The sequence below is a fragment of the Melospiza georgiana genome, chromosome Z, assembly GCF_028018845.1.
Source record: "Melospiza georgiana isolate bMelGeo1 chromosome Z, bMelGeo1.pri, whole genome shotgun sequence".
NCBI classification, from domain to species: domain Eukaryota; kingdom Metazoa; phylum Chordata; class Aves; order Passeriformes; family Passerellidae; genus Melospiza; species Melospiza georgiana.
Window position 1 is genome coordinate 34,848,318 of NC_080465.1, and position 21,332 is coordinate 34,869,649.

The 21,332-nt window shown below is 37.7% G+C and overlaps 1 protein-coding gene across 4 annotated transcripts in view; it reads left to right on the forward strand.

Moving 5' to 3' along the window:
* NFIB (nuclear factor I B) overlaps positions 1 to 21,332 on the forward strand; it is a 166,534-nt gene that overhangs the window by 80,722 nt on the left and 64,480 nt on the right. For all 4 annotated transcript variants that reach the window (XM_058043540.1, XM_058043537.1, XM_058043539.1 and 1 more), the window contains exon 3: positions 16,894 to 16,947. In XM_058043540.1, coding sequence (XP_057899523.1) covers positions 16,894 to 16,947 — 54 coding nt within the window. The remainder of the gene's footprint in view (positions 1 to 16,893; positions 16,948 to 21,332) is intronic.

A 21,332-nucleotide genomic window follows, 5' to 3' on the forward strand; every position in this document is an offset into this window, starting at 1 on the left:
AAAGAAAAATAATTTCCTATCAAAAATATTATTCAGCCTTACATGGCAAAAGCAGCTAAAGAGCCTTTCCTGAAAACTCCAGAATGCTGAAGGTTGCAGTATTTTATAATGGCATGAGTTAATTTGCGTTGTGAATTGCTTAATGTTTTATAATATAAAAAGGCATATTAGAAAAAATATTTTCATTGACTATCAAATAAATTAAAGTAATTCTCTCTAATAACTTTTGCATTTTGTGGGAATGAAAAGCGTGACTTTGAAAGGCCAAAAGGTGGAGTCCTTCCTCACAGTCCCTCCCCAGTTTTGAGGGGGATCAGACCATGTCAGCGGGGCTGTCCCTGGTCTGGAGGGCTCTGTATTCAGGAGCTAGGCAACACAGACTAAGCACAGTCACAGGATCACATTAGCATGCTCTCTAGGGATGCCAGACTTCAGGATTTAAAGGATCACTTCAGTTTGGAGAAACTGAGGAGTAGGACTGATTGTTGGTTATTTTTTTTTGGAAACTGTGTTGAGACTTTAGTTATGAAACTTGGATGGGCAGCCAAAAGAAGCTGTCTTGTCTACTTTAATTTTGACATTTATATTTCCAGGCCAAGCCACTTATTTCTGATGATTATGCCATAGCAGCAGCAGAATGAAGGCTTTCGATAGTCCCACTGCAGTCTGGATAAAGGTCTCTGCCCCACAGGGCACTCAGCTTTGGTTTCCCTGTGTGTGGGGCCAGGATGTGGCGGTGTGAGGCAGTGGGACGACTGGCTAAGGACAGCAAAGTGCCTTTACAGTTGACGTGCAGAAACTTGTTGGGGACTGTTGCAGTATTTTTGCTTTAATCTTCAAATGAGGGAAGGTATGCAAGTAGCTACAAAAGTGAAAAGACTGAGGGCATACTTTACCAGAACATTTTTAAATGGGTGTGTTATGGCCCAAAAAATGTTTAGTGAAATTAACTACATAAATTTTTAATGGATTCCAGAAATTTAGGTACTTAGTATGAGTGAAAGGCAATCAGAAAAACAAGAGCTTCTTCCAATTGATTTGCCTTTTCCCAACTTTCATTGAAGTGAGTTAATCTTAAATGCATTTTTTAAAAAGTGAATTTACTTGTTTATAGTAGATATCATAGAAATGTGATTAAGTTACTCAGTACTAAAGCATAACAGCATAGATATATTAAAAAACTAATTGAAGAAGGTCAGCAAAAGCAGATGCTAAACACTAATGACATAAGCTAGGACCTAGTTGTAGTGTTAATTCTATCTCTGCAACCTGTTGAGCTATAAAGATTAGCTGTGAGGAAGGGAATTTAGTTTATTTATGGATCCCATACAATTGACTACTGCAGGAATCCAGAATAACTTCTTATCCTGCATGATCACATGAAATTTTCTTGCACTCCTACTGTAGGAAGTGATCATTGCTTTAAATTTATAGTTGTCTTACTTTCTATCAATCAATCAATCAATCAATCAATCAATTTTGCTGATAAATTGGAATTATCTGTTTATCTCAAGTGCTCTCTCCTTTATTAGGAACACTGTTGTTCAGCATTGTTGCTGTGATTAGAGTATAATTACATTACAGAACAGAGTGCTTTGGGGAGTGGTATGAAACTTTTTAATAGATTTTGGCCTCTCTGTTAACAATAAAAATTCAGTTTGGTGTCAAAGGACTGTGACGAGTGGGATCTTTATTTTCTCCTTTATTTGGCCATGGGAGCCTGTGAGAATGCTAGTCATGGCCCAAAGGCAGAATCAACATTTAAAAAAAATTATGCTTTGCAATTCATTGGTGTTAAAATAACATGTAATCAAGATAGTAAAAGCCTGGCCACAGGAATGAAAGATCTGAAAAGCAGTGAGAAATGCATTCCACACCTACAAAGAGATTATCAGTCATCTTTGACACCAGTACTTTAATGGATTATTGGTAAATAATCTGTGTAGAATGCCATCCCCCTGTTGCCTCCCTCCCCAAGGCTTTATTGAACCATGGGTGATATTTGGGGACAAAATAGCCCTTGTATTTATTTCTCTATGAATAAGTTCCTAAACAGCTGGGGTTGGCAAGAGGTAGTTTTGTGATTTTGTACCAGTCTAGGAGAGCAGAGGCCAGTCTACACTGAGGGTCACTGGCTGCTGAGGGCCCCTATGTGGAAGAAAATCTCCATGTCTAGCAGGAAGCCAGACCTTCCTGGGGAGCTGAGCAACAGTTGCCGCACTCTCCCACGTCCCCTTTGAAATTTGTGGTCTGCTGTAAGTGCAAGAAACTTTGACTAACCAATGGAGGAAACATCTATAATATTCCTCCCTCTGCACACGTTGGCAACGTTCCCACCTCTTCCTTTGAGGCAATGAGCACCACTGCTGCGCTGCCCCAGGCTGCAACAGCCTGCAGCAATCTGCGGAGCACTGGGCTGGAAGTGACATCCCCAATTCTGTGCCCAGGGTACCCACAGAAGAGTCCAAAACAACCTCCCTTTGTTCAGGTATTTGGGAGTATGCAAAACCAAAGCTATTTTTTCATCCTGGGTTTGAAGCTGAATGTTGGCATAATGTTTGGGCAAATGCTGGACATGAAATAATACTGTTCTGATGATATGGCAAGAGTTGAAAAACTATTTTCAAAGTGGTAAATGCAGTTTGCCACAACTAGCAATCTGCTGCCAATGCATCCTTTAAAGCACGGGTACTTTAAATCTTGGATCCTCAGGAGCAAGGGTTGGGGGCAAGACAGGGATGTGCGTGGAGGGGATTCCAGGCTCTAGCAGTGTCTTAGTGGATTCTTTAGAAGGATGTTGAAACTCATACAGTGGCAGCAGAATTTTACCCTGCCAGCCCTTAGATGATAGTAACGATGCTGTGTCAGTTCCTTAGGAAACACATAAGCAAGGGCAAATGAAGTATTACCCTGTAGTGCAGAAGAGTTTAAATAGATTAGGCTCTGGTAGAGCACTTCAGTTTATCAAGCATTTAGTGTTTAGGATGTACAATACAGCCGTATGTGACTTGCCAACTATCTGGGCTTCCCCCACTGTTTCTGGTTTGGCAACAACATGGTTTTTCACCCTGTTGCAATGCTGACTGCCAAGGAGACATGGCCAGCTTTCTGCTTCCTGTCTTCCTCTTTGTTCTGGCTTGGCCTGCATTCTGCCTGCCAAGTCACAGATGCCAAAAGCTTATACAGAAAGGTCAAACAACTAAGGCTTGAAATCACCTATGCCAACATTTGTATGTCCCTTTTATTCTTCTGTATTTGGCTAAATAGAAAGTACACACCACATAGCTGAGACAGGCATACAGAGAAGTTTTTGCAGGAGAGTGTACCTGTACCATAGTTCTAAAAAGTGCTTATGGTGGCAGGGAGCACTGAACCTTTCTTAATATTCCTCTTATGGAATTCTAAGTGCTTAAGACATATAATAACCTTTTGATTTTGTGAATTTATGTCTCTCCCCTTCCTCAACCAACTTGTTTTTTCTTACTCTTGCTGTTTTACTATACTGAGGAGTCAAGTTCCTTTGGAAGTTAGTACTACAGATCTCGGCAGTTGGATCTACAGCTGCATTAATATCTGTGACCCTGTTGTAACCACTAAGAAAATTTGTCTTTCTGTAATATTTATAATTTGAAAACTCTAATAATAAGTATGCAGCTTTAAGAAACTTAATCAACATAAATCTGAAAACTGAACTGTATGGTTTTATATATTTTCTCTAGAATAAAATTAATTTTTCTGATTGTGGTTCAGCCTCTCCTCACCTTGTGAGATAGAAGCAGAAAAATATACCTACCACTTCTTTTCCTGTAATGTTTCTTATCATGATAATGATATTCACCTATTATTTTAACCTCCAAGTTTTAACCTAAACACTTAGACTGACAATAGTAGCCTTAAATGCAGAAAGACTGTTGACCATGAGTTTTAAAGTTCCATACTTGTAGGGTAAGCCTTCTGTTCAGATGATTCATCAAAGCCCATGTTGAAAAGCACAGCTTACTATTTCAGTCAGTCTTCAAAGGAAACTTTACTCATCACTGTCTCAGCTTCTCCCCTACCCTCACATCCTTAAAGAGACGGTGTTTCTTTAAAGTAATGGCGAGAAGCAAAATAAAAAAAACCCACAAGGACACCTTCAGCAATAGGCATGGTAATAATAATTCCATAATAAGCAGCATTGAATTGCCTCTTATTCAGATGAGCAAGAAACCTGTACAACTCTTAGTGGTTTTACATTGTTTAAATAAAAATATTTTCCTGGGCACTGCAAAAATTGCAGGGTTTAAGAATATTCCAAGGCGTATAGCAGTGCCACAAGGAAGGTAGAGAGACAATGTGAATAGGAGGTAGGGATAAGAATACAGGTAGTTGCAAGTTATCTTAGAGTGAATCTTTAACAATTTAACAATACAGTAAATCTTTAACAATGCAATATGCCTAAAGTTAATTATAGATCTTGATCCTGGGTAACTGTACATTTTCTAGGGTCGAATATTGGTTGTGGACAATTGCACATGTACAAAAATATGTCAGTTTTCTGTCACTCTTCCCTAATAATCTCATGAAAAAATACAGTCCAGAGAATTTACCTTGTTCTGCCCTAAAATCAGTGCACTTCTTTTTTCATGCCTTATAACTTAATAACTGTCATTTTTTGACATGTGAATGTTTTTATCTGTGTTTAGTCTAGTATTTTTTTTTTGTAACACTGCAACACACTGATTTCATTTTTTTCCATCTGCTGCTTATTAAAGTAGACTTATGCTAATACATTTGGAAAGGCAGCTATCCCTTTGGTGTTGACATATGCCTTTGCAGAGAGATCCTCATGTGATTGCCTGTATTCTACATGAACTTAATGTTAGGCTGTGGTGTGTTGTTTGAAATGGTGTAGGTGAGAACCATGCAAAGATACCTGCACTTACTGTGGCTGAGCCAAATGGTATATGAAAACACTGTAGGTTTGCAAGCTTAACAGTCTTCCCAGTGATGTTTTCTGGGCTGTCTCCTATATACAGTCATATACTGTCTAACAAACTGTGGTAATCTCTAGACTAAACTTGGTATAAAACCTTAGTTTTATTCTTATTGTCATGGCTATCTGTCTTCATATACTGTTTCCATCTTCTGAACACTTACATCATGCTGTTATCATTAGCTATGTGTATGGAAGTGATTTCATTACTCATTTGATTAAAATAGAAGAAAGGGTCCGTACAATATTCCTGGTGTTTCCTGCGGGACACAGGGCTTTAGACTTAGAGCAGACAAACTGACTTGATATGGAATGTGCTTTAATGTAGTTACACAGCTTTAATTTTACCAATTATGTATGTAGGAAGGGTAATGCCAGAATCACTTTAGAAAAATTGGCCAAACAATGTGCTGGTCTGTGCTTAGTTTCTGGACATTGCTTTGCTGCTGGTGGAGTGCTTCTGTTACCAATCCTGATGTTAGTTTGCTCTACTGCAGGCAGGTCACACACCATAGCTGTCCTTCCACATGTGCAAATGAATGTGGGCCATTGAACAGAAGAGTATCATATAAGAAGTGTTTATTGCTGTGGGGCAGCTTCACACTTTTGTGGAGGTGGGGGCGGGGGGGAAGTAATCTGGGAGGAATTCTGACCAGCAGACTTAACTGTGCTGTGTCCTGGGATCAGTGCCCTTTTTTTTCCCCTTTTGGTTTGTTTTCTTTTTCTTGGTTTGTTTATACAAGTGGGATGTGTGATTTACTAGTGGGCCCTCTTCAATGCTTGCCTGTCAGTCACACCCACTGGGTGGAGAAACACTGCCCCAGGCCAAGGTGAATTTCACGTGAGAATTGTATTTTCTCATGTTCTTGCCATCACTGATATCATACTGCTGTCCTGAAAAGGCTCCATTGTTGTTCATGCTTCACTTTTAAGTTGGCATTAAAGGGATACAATTCTTATTTAGAGGTACAACACCTCCTGGAAAACTACTTGAAAGGATAAAAGCATTTTGGGGCTTCGGAGATTTGCTTAATACAGCTGTTCATAAGTGTAAAATTTTAATATCAAACTAGCCAATTGGTCTCATCTGCATATCAATACAAATTCTAGCAACTAGAAACCTGGAAACTTGAACTGCTCAAAATTAGTCAGATGTGAATGAAGTTTAGACTTGGCATTGTGCACTTTTCTGAATTCACTTTAAGTTGCTCAAGCAGCACAGACAGATTGACTTTACACTGCTCTGGAGTGTTAGTAAAAACCACACCAAAAGAAGGCTGGGCTGAAAAGGGAGCTGTAATCATTTCAGAATCACACAAGGTGTGTTGTGTATTTTTGTGGAGCAGGGAGAGACAGGCAGAATGGAGGAAGGTAAAGCAAAATGAGTTTGCAGGTTTCCATTAGAGTATTGTCACATGCTTGAAATCAGTTGTAAAAAGGTCTGCCATAATTTCAGTGCATGCAACTGAACTATTGTGCAGTACATTGTGTCTCATCTAACTCCTTCAGGTCACGTGCTTTTAACCCATTTGTTCAGGAAAACAGGGCTGCCAAGGGGCTTGAATACATGCAAGATATTAAACTGGATCTTGAACCTGCTATGTAGGTGCACAATAGGGAAAATGATTAGTATTGTTCACAGAAGAAGGGCAGTGCAAGTATGAAGTTGCTATTTTTTGCTCTCACTTTTTTTGAAAAATCTCAAATATTTCTGTGTGGAATGCTGTTGTGAAAGTGCTATTGTTCACGTTTATTTCTGTTCTCCCAGTAATGCACAAGAGAGTCAACATATTTAACCCATTAGACTTCCCCCTTCTCAAAGCCCAAAACATTGACTATAAGTAAAATAAGCCGGGATCTATATGAATTTATGATTTCTCCACACACACACACACATATATGCACAGATACATTAATATAAAGGGTTATTAAAATGGAAAGTTCTGTTTGGATTGAATTTTATTTTATATATTTAACAAGCAGAAAGGGTGGTTTTTTTGTGTTAGAGGGCCTTTAATAAGAAATTAAATCTGCAGTTATAGGAGATGTTGAATATCTAAGGTTACTCATTCTGGCTTCTTCTCTTGGAGCTGTTGGGTGGTACAACTTCTTTTGCTTTGTATGCAGACTGAAACTTGAGTTTCTGATATATTTTCAGTAAACATGTACAAGGTTTTTTAACTCCAAAGACTTTCTTTTTTATAGCTGCAGACCAAACCAGTCTTGATAACTTTCTCAAGGCCCTGCTGTGATAGAGTAATGGTAAGAAAATAAGCCTTAGAAATAGTGGATGGTTAAATAGTATTCAAGGCACTGGCAAATTACCAGGTGAAGCAAGAATTTTGAGTCAGGGTTTTTGTTCTCCTTCATTCTCCCCTCTGACCCCCCCCTTAATTAGCACTCAATTTTTACTCATGCCAAAGGCCCCCAACAACTAGTAAGCAATAAAAATGAAAGCCTTGGAATTTGAGCCATCTGGTTTTTTTTTAGATAAAAAGTAGTATCCTTTTTTCAAGTATATAATACCCTTAGGTACTGCAAGAACATGTGCCAACTTTTGTAAATAAAACAAAATTGAAAGAGCAAAAACAGTCTCTGCTGTATATTGAATGGCCAAGCATATTTTAATATCTTGCAAAACTGCAGCTAGTTTTGTACCTATCAGGTACAATAGTCCCTGCCACGGAACTTCACCTACATAGATGATTAGAAAGTTAGGGAAATTAGAAATTAGGGAACTTTAAAGATGTGATGTGTAATATCCAGTGAAAACTATAGAATTTCAAACAGATGCTGCATGTGATATTAGCCACAAAACTACAGAGCTATGTTGGGCAGGCACAAATGAATATGATCAAATATATAATACATTAATACTTTTTAAATACTTCTAATAATTTTTAATAGCTTTTGACCAGTATGACAGCAATGGCTGTACTTTTGCTAGTAGGGAGATGAGGAACCTGCTTGAAAGTCATGGTTTACATGCTTAAACCAAGATAACTTTTTTCTTTGTAAGTTACATGCTTTAAAAATAATTCCTTGCATTTATTTGCAGAACATTGCTGCACAAACTCAAAACTGAGTTGGTCGTACATTTGTATGCTTTAGTCAGTTTTACATTTTAAATTCTGCTGTGGCACATAATTTGACTAGCTACTTCTGATTTTTATCTACTGTAAAAGGTCAAAGTAGAGAGAAAACTAATTTTTAAGTCATAATTTTTTTATCACTTTTGCTTCAGTACTTTCTCATCATTTGTTACAAACCTCTGTGTAAACATGGTGCCTGTGAGCGCACATGAAACTAAAATCAAGCTTTGAACCACTGGCACGAAAAGTTGGGGTGAATTTTCTCAGCCAGTTCTTGTATATTACGTACTTATTGCCCACTAATAGATTTAATCCTTCTTTTGTCATGGTTAGTTTGTTTTAATTGTGTGTGTGTGTGTGTGTGTGTGTGTGTGAAAATATGGTTAGGCACAGTGATGCATATTTTGTCTATGAACTTTTAGATTACAGCAGATGAAATTAAACCCACTTTATAAAGAACATGTGTATATACTTCTATTTGAGACTTTTTTTCACAAAGATCTCTGATAAAAAAAAAGTGTTACTTGAAGACCCACAGAACTATGGCATTCCTTATGCCCCATGTCTCTTAGAAGTAAGTTAAGTAGCATACGATTGTAAATGTCTGAACTGCTGAGGAATCTGTCTTTTATTATTGTATGATTTAGTGGAGAGTGCAATGCACTTGGAAGAAAAAAAAATGCGGATCTGTCCTACAGTATTTGCTGAACTATGTTTTTTTTTTGTTCTTTTAAGCTGTAATTTACCATAAAGTGCCTCATCCAAAACTTGATGGAGCAAATTTTCATTGATTTTAACAACCTTTGTCTGTGATTCATGTTAACAAAACGGACTTTTTCTTACTCCTGTCATCCTTATCCCTGGCCTAAGAATGTTGTGGAAATGTGAATTTTATCTCCCTGAACTCTTTTTGCTTTACTGCTCTACAGTTCAACAGAAAATAAAGTCCTGATTGCACGGGACTCAGCGGTAGAATTTACATTAGCTTCCCTGAAACCAGAATCTATGTAGCAGGTTCAAGTTGGATGTCAGGAAGAATTTCTTCACAGAAAGGGTGTCTTGAAACTGTAATGGGCTGCCCAGGAAGTGATGGAGTCACCATCCCTGGAGGTGTTTAAGAAAAGACTGGATCTGTCTCTTACTGCCATGTCTGCCATGTGCTGTCTCTAGCTAACAAGGTGGAATTCAATCATAGGTTGGACTCAATACGCTCAGAGGTCTATTCCAACCTAATTGATTCTGTGATTCTGTAAAGATCTCAGCAATTTGCATTGCATATACATCAGGATCAACTCTGTCTTATAGAACAGAATAAAGTGGATGGTTTATTATGTAGATGAAGATACGTATATGCAAGGAAATTCCTATTATTTGCTTGCAAATATGAACTGTTAAATTAATATAGTCTATCATATAATTTCTTCCTTTTATAAACATCACAATAAATCTTCACTGTGTTCTACATTTGCTTTTGGTTTTCTGAAGAATCAGTAGAAAAAGCTCTTAATGAGACATACCTTAATGTAAAAGTTCTTCTTGGTTTCCAAAACCGACTTCTGAATATTTCTGACTATAGTAGTATCCACAGTATCCTCCAGATGGAGAAGATTAAGCATTCATATCTCATCTTTTCCGACTGAATCCAACAACTTTTGGAAAGAAATGTCATTCTTTCACATTCATCCACATATGGCTTGATACCTATGTAAATCTCTTCTTAATGTAAATGTCAAGAAAGAGCTCAACTAATATTATGAGGTATGGGAAATATTTGTTTCAGGCCATGAAAAAATGTAACCCTTTTCTGAACTTAAAAATGTGTGTGTGTGTACATATGTGTATATTCCATGCACAACTTGTAACACAGCTGGGGAAATTTGTTCAGTTTTCAATATGAGCAACATATGGTCTTTATAAATTGTATAAGAAATATTTTGAATAAATAATTGTTGTGACTTATGTCACATAAACAAATAAAGGAATTTAAATTAAAAAGATAAATTTATGCATGGGATATAAAGCTGAAAATCCTACTATGTGTACTGCTATTTTTGCTCTTGTAAGTGCTTCTAGGTCCTTGGATTTCTTTCAACTATATAAAATCTGAATTTACTCCCAGAGCTCCACTTCTTAACTAGGGCAGTTTAAAAACTAAACAAGGATTGAGTCAGTTAATTAATTTAAATGAGATTACAAATCAGAAACACATTACGTAATGTTGATTTAATTACCATTTTTATTTACCCAATTAAAATACTCTGAAGGAAAGTTAACTGTCTTGACAATGGCCAGTTGGGTGACTTGGCGGAGGCAGATCTGCTGATAAAAGAGCAGGTGAAGCAGGGAGCCTGCCGTGACCCGCGGGGCTCTGATGCCCCAGCCCATCTCAGTGCCAGCCCACATGGCACTGCCATTGCCCCGACAAGCCCAGGCTGAGACGTGGGGTTTCACACAGCCACAGGTGAGCTTCTCTGGGCTGGGAGGGCACGGGGGCATGTGGTGAAATGGGTCAGCTGATGGCTTAATAGCTCTTGCTGTGTCCAAAGCAAACAAATTTAAACTGAATTGGAAACTGAGCCCAGCTTCTGCTGGCTATCCTGACCAGCTCCCAGCAGAAGTGCCTCCATGGGCTGAGCCCTGAAGGCCTTGTGGAGTGACTTGCTTGCTTGGACTAAAGCCTAGGTACCAACACCAACAGACAGCTCAGCTTATGGGGTGAGTAGTCAGCTCTGTTCTTTCCTGCTTTTTTTGGGTAGGTGAAGGTTTGACAGCAGCACTCTTCTGACGTAAAGAACCTAAGTCACTCTTACAGCTCCTGGTGAGACACATGGGTGCTGATGATGCCTGGCTGCAAGGATTACCACATCCAGCCTTCAGGGTAGCTCCTGCTGTTTCACTGGTCTCCTGAGAGGTCCCAACCATGCCTCCTGGGTCACTTTTCTATGCTGCTCATCTACCACCAGTTGTATGAATATGAAACACAATAAAAATGTATAGGACTAGCTCTTTGTGTAGTTATCCAGTGCAATAGCAGAGCCATCTTGTAAACACAGAGGAAGTCCTTGCAGAATAAGGGTAGTAGAACGATGTTTTTAAAAGAAGTCACTGATTCAGTGTTGTGGATGTTTCCAGTCTGGGTGTCATGAGCACATATTGCTTACAAGTAAACACTGTTGGGAAAGATGCAAGGGCAAACATGCCTTTCTCACAGTGAAGCCCTACTTGTTTTTTAAGGTGCTGCTTTCTCCTTCTGTGAACTGTGTTGCATACCATATCTCTTCAGGGACATAAAATCATGGAATCCTTTAGGTTGAAAAAGACCTTTAAAATCTTGAAGTCCAACTGTAAACCTAACTTTGCCAAGTCCACCCTTAAACTATGGTCCGAATTGTCACATCTCTAGGTCTGTGAAATACCTTCATGGAAGGTGACTTTCTGACTTCCCTGGGTTGCTGATTCCAATGGCTGGCCACCTTTTGGTGAAGAATTTTTTCCTAGTGTCAAAACTAAACCTCCCTAGGTGCAATTTTAGGCTGTGTTCCTCTTCTTTTATCGCTTGGTACATGGAAGAAGAGACTGTCCCCACCCGATTACAAGCTCCCATCAATCTCCTGCAGAGGGCAATAATGTTCAGCCTCCTTTTCTCCAGGCTAAACGATGTCAGTTCCCTCAGAACTCCTAACAGGACTTGTGTTCTACCAAACAAATTTGTGGTGGTGAACATTTTATCAGAAGACCTCAAAGAGCCAAAATTTTCTGCAGAAGTATTTGAATTAAGTGTAATGATCTCTGAAGATGTGAAAAATAAATCCCCCCTCAAGTTAACACACTTACGAAAACAAGGGTGACAGTAGCATTTCCATATTGGTAGCAGCCTTTCAGTGGATGCTATCCACTTTTCAGTGGATAATGCATCAAAACACTTTTACCTGTTCTATGACAAGAATTGGTGTGAATAATGCTATTAAAAGAGTACAGATGGTCTCTATTGTCTGATAGAGAAAGACTACACTAAGAAAGACACTGCTTTTCAAAATGAAATTGTTACAATTGTTTGGGAAGTTTATCAAACCAATCAGTTGCTTTGTCAAGGTAAAATAGTGTAGGCAGTAAAAGGTAGTTATGTAGTAAAATTAGAGTAATTATAAGTCAAGATAATAATTTAAAGTACAGGGATAAATTAGTTATCTCTTTGTTTTATGGATTTTTGCGGCTCATGTTATTTGCTTTGGAGAAGAGGAAGATGTCTTACTTTTCTTTGCTGTGGATGTTCTGAGAGTCTTTGAGAGATCAAGCAGGGGCTGAGATGGAAGACATTCGAGGTCTCTACCACACTATGGTAACCTGTGATCTTGTGATTTTCAGGGGTACAACATTTATGTCAACTGATGTCAGATGGCGAAGTAATCCTGACATTCTGGAAGGTTGTTGTGATTCTTGTTCATGATAGTGACTCTGTCAGCTGTCAAGTGCTGTATATGAATGTGAAAGTTTGGACAACATCGTACATGGTTTGGTGATGGCCACATCTCTGTGGTTCCTTATCCCTTACCCCAAAATCAGAGACTATCAAAGAGCAAGGATGTATTTACCTGGTGGTGAATGATTAAATTAGTGTCTATCAGCTGAGATCAGCTGAGGGTGATTAAAGGCTGTCCTCATAGCCTGTGGCAAATAGAAATGTGTTCACTGAAACCACTGAGCAAGTTAATTTCGTTAGTGTGATGCCTGTGGACAATCTACTTATTTCCCCAAGACATGGCTTTAGAAAATATCTTCAGATTTTAACACATTCTGCTGTTACTTGTTTTCAGTTCCTTTGGTATTATGCTCTAACAGAGAGCCTTAAAACCAAAATTTCTTGTATAGGATGGGGCATAAGGAAAGTACAGCAGCTTACTTTTTAAAGAGAGTATCATATCAGCTAAAAAGTGAAAGGTTGGTTTACTGAGGTGAGCAGTACTAAAAACCCTTCAGGAAGCTGGTGAGCAACAATGTGACTTGCTTGGCTTTGATGGCATGGGTGTCCTTCCTGCTTGTCAAGGACAATGTGGCTTAAAGGGAGAGAGCATCTCATCCTTTGCTAAATTGACTTTATGGGCACAACTTTTTAAAATTTTCCTCTGTCTTATGAAGTCAAGACATTTCCTAGTGTACCACAGGGAAAATGGAAGCTTATTTTTTCACTTGAAGCAGGCCTCAGCAGTCAGTTAGTCTTAACTCTGGCTGCACCGGGAGTTACCTGCACTCACAGATGCTCATTGTGATCAACCCCTGGAAATGAAAAGATAGGAAAAAAATTAAGTATTAAATATATGTCAGCTTCTTGTCTCATCCTTTCATACAGTCTCCCAGAAGCAAGAGTAGTTTGATATAGAGTTTGAATATCTTGGAGATAGCTGTGCTAAATCATGATAAGTTATACATAAAGGGCATCAGGGTTACATGACCTGTTAAAAGTAAAGTCTGGCTTGAATCTGTTTCATATGAGTTGTTCATCCATGGGGCAATAAGTTATCAAAGATAAGTTTTATCAGTCAGCACCAAGAAGAACAGAGTAGAAGACGTGCTACTGTAGCTGTGAGGTGCGCATGAAAGCCATTTTGGGGAAATGGTATGTGTAGGAGACATTTTGCTCCCTATCAACCACCACCACCACAACAACAACAACAACAACAACAACAAAACTAAGAGAACTTACAGTTGGGAGCTACCTAAATGAAAATTACAAAAATTTCAGTTTCATTGCATAAACATGATGGGATTTGATTTTCTTCTTGTTGAGTATCTTTTCATCCAGCTTCTAGCTTATGAAGTTGCTTGGGTTTTCTTTTGGTGGTTTGATTTCTTTTGCGTTTGATTGTTGGCTAGGTTTTTTTTTAATTTTTAAATTTTTTTTCATGAGTAAGAGTTATTTGCTGGGACAATTGAATGCAAATCCAGCTAGACAGTGAATTTGTTTTATGTCTTTCTCCATCTCCCCTTCCTGGAAGAAAGGGCTCATGTTGTTAATTAGTGGTCTTATACAGATGAGGACAAAGAAAGATTTAAAGTGTCTTAACAAGTCTTTTACTTCTGTAGCTTCTGTGCCTTCCCAAAAATGCTTCTTACTCCCTCTTTTAGAAGAGCATTGTTCCAATGTAGTTGTTCATTCAGTGTTCTGTTTATATGAAGTTATATAATTTAATCCTATAATGACCATGATTCTTTTGTACTTTGCAAAGCTATTTGCATCCAATCAAAACAGAAGAGTGCTTTGTAATTACTGACATTGGTAAGAGAATTGGATCATCACAGGCCATCTCAAGTCTGTGTCTTTCATCCTGAGGATCAGATGCTTCTCTGTGTTTTAAGTGCCGAGTTCCATAGCTTGATGCTCTCATACAGAATAAAAGTCTTTGATTTTTCAACTGCATTTAGTGAAGGCATAGATAAGTTTCTTCTCATATTCTTCCTCAGTATTCTCCAAATCTCATTGAGATCTCAGAAGACACAGATTGAGAATCAATACATAAAAGCCATGATTACTGAGTAGTGAACAAAACCCAAAGCTAAGGCTGTTTGGAAAATTATAATAAATAGCCAACTTCTTATCCCTACAATTAGAAAATTCTTTGCTATATTTCTTACTATAATAAAAATTGTTCAAACTGCCATTAATCTTTAAATCCTGAATACAGAAACTAGAAGTAAAGGCAAATTTCTGTGCAAGATCTGAAAAATTATTTCACTTTGTCATTTTTTAAAATGAATTTTGACAGGAGAAAACTTCAAAAGTTATTTTCTGGTAGGTCTCACTAATTCAGTTTCAAATCTCTGTGGTCCTGAAGCTATGTTGTTCAAGCTTTATTGGTTTTATCTACTACCAAAATGACAGTTCATTTAGCCACATATCTGCTGTAGTTTTACACTCGGACATTGCTGTGTAACATTAATCCTCTCTTATAATTTTAATTTAAATAGTGATATGTATGGTTTGCAGAGTCAAAGAATGTCTATTAGAGGAACATTCTAATCATCATTCTAAAGGATGATTCTCCACAAATTGGTCCATATGTGGAGAAACATTAGACTCTTAGCATTTCTTGCAGCTGATTAAGTTTTTAAATTAACTTGATTTAATTATTTTAAGGGAAGTATCACATCATGCAGAGAAACAGACTGAATGGCTGCATACTGTGCTGCACAATGGGACACCTAAGAGTACCCAGGTGCCAAGCCATGGTAAGGGCAGAGTCCAACTCATAGTCTTGCCCTTCATGTTTCCTGCCCAAGGCTGAAGAAGATAAATGAAATTTCATGGGAAATTCCCTATTCAATGTGCATTTTATTGTGCACAAGAGTGATTTAATTCAGTTTTGGAAAAGTTAGTTGGTTTTTTTTAACACTATTGGAACTGCGTTTCACATGTGCCTTGGAATTCCAGCACTCAGGTAGCTACCCAGGTATATAAATTTTGGGATAACTGCCATTTAGATCAACTTAGTCCTGTGAAAAGGACTTCCAGCTCAGTTAAAATCTTCTGTAGAATCAAGCTTGTGCTAACTTAAAGAGTTTGAGAGACATGTGAGTCAAGCCATATCTATGAAGATGCATAATGGGTAGCAACAGAATTAAATTAACTTCTTGTAGCAGGTAGAGGGAATCTCTCATTCTAAGATGTGGAGTACATCAGCTGTAAGAAGAAGTAATGGTAATTGAAGGAAAAATATTTGTTGATATGCACTTTTCTTCTTTTCTATAAAGTTTATTCTTTAATTTGGGCACTGTAAGCAGCAATGAATGCATTTAACAACTCTACATCCAACTGGAACTGATTTGGTGGTAACAGTTTCTATGGTGCTATGATGCAATCTTTTGGTGATCTTACGCTATTAATAGCATCACTACATTTAAAAAAATTGATATTTTTTATTCAGACTCTAAAACAGCTCCAAAACCAGCCTGTATGTGGAAAAAATTGTGATGCCTAATTTATTTTCTTCTTCTCTGCATTTTTTGTTTTTTATATCTTTATTTCTTGCAGTGGAACAGGTTTTTGTTGTACTATTGATGTGGGAATACAGTGAAAAGTAGATATTTTTAAAAGAAACTGTTTTTATGAATAAGGATATAATTTATTATTTAGTGTATTAACATGAAATTGCATTCTGATTTTGATTCAATAGGTGCAGGTATAGTGCATGTAGGTGCAAAAGAACACAGTTTGAAGTCTACTGAAGTGTTTGAGTTTTGTTAGTTTTTACGTTACATAATCTCAATTTCACAACAGCAGTTCTCATGGGCTAGGAGCACAAAGACCATATTGTATTTAAACAGACTGTTGTATCCTCATTGCAGTCATGAGTCTGTGGAAGCAATGTAGGCCTTTGTGCTTTAAGGAGAATCTAAGGCAAAAAGCCTCATCACCGCAAGCACCACTAATTGCCTGATCCAGTGTGTCTCTCTGGTCATTGCCTGAGAAGTTACCTCTGCTTTGCTCATTATGCAATATTATATTTGGGGGATGGTGGGAAAGGGGATGAAGAGGTACCCTTGTAAATGTGCTTACAACTTTAGTATTTAACTGAATGACTCTCTTGTCCTTATTCAGTGATCTACAAGTTCCTCTTATGAGGATCATTGCATCTTTCACAATGTTTCTACCTCTGCATAAAATAGCTTACAGGTAGAGTGTTTGTTCAATAATGCGTCACATAGAAAGTCAGGGAAATGACCTTTAAAGAATAAAGTAAAACATTAGTTTAATAGTTAATAGAGGGTATTAAAAGATTGCGAGATACTTGCAAAACAAATTATTAAAACATTTCTTTCATTTCTTTATAGATTCTGGGCAACCAGGAAGTCCAAGCCACAATGATCCTGCCAAGAATCCACCAGGTAAATATAAGTTCCAGAACATGTGCATCTAACATTGTTTGAGAACAATGATACTACTGATAATGGCTAAAGAGAGTTTAATTATTCAGCAACCTATCTTGTGCTGGTAAAAATAATCAGGATAAATTGTGATACTTTAGTTCCTCTAAACTGGCAGTGCCTTAATTGCTATTTCATCAATATTAATTTTATCTAAGGAGTTTTACTTTCATCTCATGCGTTTTAGAATTTTCTAAGTGGGGATGGGCAAGAAGGTGGGAGTAAAGAAACAAGGTCCTAAATAACTTTATTTTTATAAAAGTCTTCCAATACTATTAGTTTTCTTTCATCTCAGGCAAAAGAAAATTGACCTATGTTTAAACTCTGTGACTACACTACCAGCTTTTTTACTTTTCATATGTGCTTTATAAAATAAAAATGTGTTAATTTAAAATTATTTTTTGGCATCAGCTGAGAGCAGTCTTTGAACATGTTAATGCATCATGGCTGGTGACACTTGGTATTCCTTTGAGAGAGATGTTAGTGTAAATCGTCCTTTCAAGGATTCTTTTAAAATAAAAACACAGGAGAAAATCAAACCCAAGTTTTGCCATTCCAGTCTGTTTAGACAAAAGGTTCCTTGAATTTTTATGAGCCTATCCTTCTAATCAATTGGGCTGTGCTAGTAAATCTTGTAAACCTCTGCCACGTTATGAATTTTATCAGACTAAGACAAACAATTGTAACAGACACTATATCACTTCTTAATGACCAAGGAGTGACTCTACCCACCATCATCACATTGTATCTTCTCATTTTAACTCTCAGAAGATATGTGTATTTGAAACAAGTTGCAACTGACTCAGTTTGATCTTCCAAATAAGAAATGAACCATATTCTGACCAAGATGTAATTTTGTGTTGCTGGGCAGCTAACATATACACGTATATTTTCTGGATCTGTTACAACATTAGGATAAACAGTCTGCTTTGTGGTTGTACCATTTTATAATATGCGTATCATCAAAGAATTCTCTATTTGTGAAATATGTCATGTGTATTGCCTGTGAATATCCAAAAGTGGGAGAACCATCAAAGATTGTTATACATAAAGTCATATTCCTGTAACATGAACCCCAGATATGTATGCTTGAAGATAGCAGATGCATTTTAGAAGTAAGAGGACAGAACAAGTCAAATAATATCATTCTAAGCTCCAATGCAAGCAATTTTTTTTCTTTAAGGGATCATGCAGGTTTGTTATCGGTTTCAGTTGGAGACTTTGATGCTATTTCTTTCCAAACTGTGTGGGATTTTGACAGTGAAATTTTATTTTTCTACTAAATGCATGCCCACAATATGTAGAATAGTGGTTTAAATACCCAAAGAAGCAAATTGACTCATAAAATAAATGTGAAAATTACTCTATAGATAATTACTGTTTTTGAAACTTGGACCATTCAGCCGTAGAAAATTTATTTGCTTTTAGAATATCCCTGAAAATGCAAGAAAAGCCAAGCACATTACCTTACCCCTTGTGATCTGGAAGGGCTTTTTTGTAGCTTCTGGGTTTGGGAAGCTGCAGGCAGATTCAACTCTCCTTCAGCATATTTTAAAATTCTGGTTTTGAAGTGCCATTTAGCATTTGGAGTAGGAAGGTAGCAGTATGTGTTTTACTAGTGAGGATGACACCCTATAGTGAGTCCAGTCCCTCCAGCCCTCAGCCTTACCTCCAGTAAGGAGTGATCTTGTTGCCAGTAGCAGAGCCTTGGGCAGGCAGCAGACAAGCTGCTTAGGCTTTCTTGTGGGCAGACTTATGGGTCAAGATGTAATGTTTGACAAACTCCACTGTCTCAGAAGCTGAAGGGATGTAAAAAGCAGATAACTCTGAAACATCATGAAACTTTATGCTTAAAAACTGAGCACAGAACTTTCTCATGATTTGGTGTCACTGCAGCCAGTATTATCCCTTTGTCTGCTGCCAAGTGGGGACAGAAAATAGAAGCTGTGCCTTGGTTCCCTTGAAACCTTTCATTTAAGCAGAGACGGAAGGGTAATTGAATGTCATCTGTTGGATGATGACCTTCTAGCTTTGTTCAGCTTCCCTGTGTAATACTGTTTTGGAGTTAAACTGGCAAGGTGAAAGTGCTGTGGTTTGTGGGATAGCAGAATACAGGACTTCTGGGGTTGTGCAGGAGAATGAGAAGGAATTGCATGCCATTCAGCTTCTCTGGGAAAACCACTACTGTCCTATTCTTTCTTACTAAACTTCACACGATTCTTATTATTAGAGCCAGACAGTCACTTCTGTCAGAACCCTGGGGGATATCCACTCTGAGGTTTGTTTTCAGTCCTCAGCCAGGAGTATGTGGATTGGTAGTGCCAGGAGGGTTGTTCTTCTTGCATGTTTTGTTCTAGTGCCTGTATGTCAAGGAGCCAGGATGCTGGCAAGGGATGTGTGCTGCTAGCTTTTGGATGCCACCCCTTTCACAAGGATACTGCCAAAGAAGAGGTTGCTGGAAACTGAGTGGTAGTTGGCAGAGCTGGGCAGAGCTGTTGGTGTTAAGAGTGGTTTTTTCCTAGGTTTGGCGAGACTGTTGCATTCTTTAGGGTGTCTGGTAATTTGTTGTCCTAACAACAAGTTGGAGAGAGGGTAATGTCACTTGCCAAACAAAAGAACATGAAGAGCATTTGTTGGAATTCTTTACAATATGTTCCTAATATTTTGATAGCTCAATGCAGTGATAAGACCTGTGGTGTAGCTTGTGGTGATAGTGGTATGTAGCTTTTGTGGCTGCATCCAGGGGTATCGTCCTCTAAGTTTTATTTTTCCATAACTTTGAATTATTTTTTTAATAAAATATATTATTAAATATATATTTGTATTAGCATGTTTTTATAAAGGCTTAATCTTGTTTTTCAGAGGGCTGGGTTGTAAATTTTGCTTCTCTGCAGGTACTATTAAATAAGTTCCAGACAGATAGGTGAGCAGAACTGAACTGAGAGAGGAGAAAAATCTGAACACTACTGTTGTCTGCATCAGCCTTCAAGTTCCTGGTATAGAAAAGTTTGTGCTGTATTAGCATAGTCCTAACTATTAAAAGTTTACATTATTTAAAAGAGAGAATGGACATGACAAAGGCCCCAGTGAGGGTGTCTGAACAGATAGAGGCACACCTGATTAGAAATTTGAAACTGCCCATATTTTTGCACACAAAAAACAAACACCAGCAAGCCACCAAAACCCCAACATAATCAAAGTACTTTAGGCCTGTCTTGTTTCTTACTTTGTGCTCAGAATGTTCTGAGCTACAGCTGAAGCAGTCTGTTAAAGGTAACCTAGTTTGGCAGTTTCAGTCTAACGCTGCATCATTATTTGCTTCCTCCAAGTTCCATAGGTCTTTTATACAGTTTAAGAAAATCCAAAAAATAAGTCTTCACAAGTGTACCTGGAAATATGTGCAGTGATGTGGCAGGATATGTACTGAAGACAGAAGATGTCATCTTTTAGTAAATTAATCTCTTAAGCATGAGAAAATTATGAGGATGAGTAAAAAGAGAAAAATATCTAGAACTGTATTTAAGCTAATGATATTGACCCCAACCATAACAATATGGTCTTCAAAGATACTGTTCTTACTAGCCAGTTGTTCTTGGTGAGGATTTTCTAGATTTTGCTTTGCTTTATTATTCTTTCCCTTTCTGCCTGCGGGCCACAATGACTTGATATTATTAAGACTTCTTACCATTTGCCCTTGGCTTGAGGTTGCTGCTTGGCAGATTTGATTTATACATCAGCATTAACACAGCTGTGTCCAGTTGTTGCTGTGCTGCTCAAATCTTTGAAGAGAGCCGTTATAAGCAACTAAAATAGGAGTAAAAAGTAGTAATATTGATAGAGTTAAACACCATGTGGATAGGACAGGGAGGAGACTCAATTAGCTGTGAAGATAATTTTAAATCAATTTTTAATGGGTGCCTTCTATATTTTGGAGCCATTTTTGTCCAGCAATGGGGAATACAAAAGATAGCTTTTCAGGAAGTGCAAAGAAAACCTAGCTATCCTGACACAGACAGGTATGAGCCTTTTTGTTAAGAGAAGATGAGTGTGTTCAGATTTTTCCTTTTATCCAAGCAAATGAGTTCGGGTTACTAGAGCTATGTTTCCTAGCAAGTGGCAAACACTAGGTTTTTTATTTGTTTTGACTTTTTTCTTGATACAATTTACTCGATTTTAGCTGGTTTAAAAATTTTTTTCATAAATTTTTATGACTGTAAGATCAGTCAGGATGCAGAGAACTCAGATTTGAGCTTTTGTGCTAATAAATATTAAATTATTTATATGGGATAACACTTCTAGATGAAGAGATGGACAAACTGTCTCTGTGTCTTTGCCTTTCATTACAC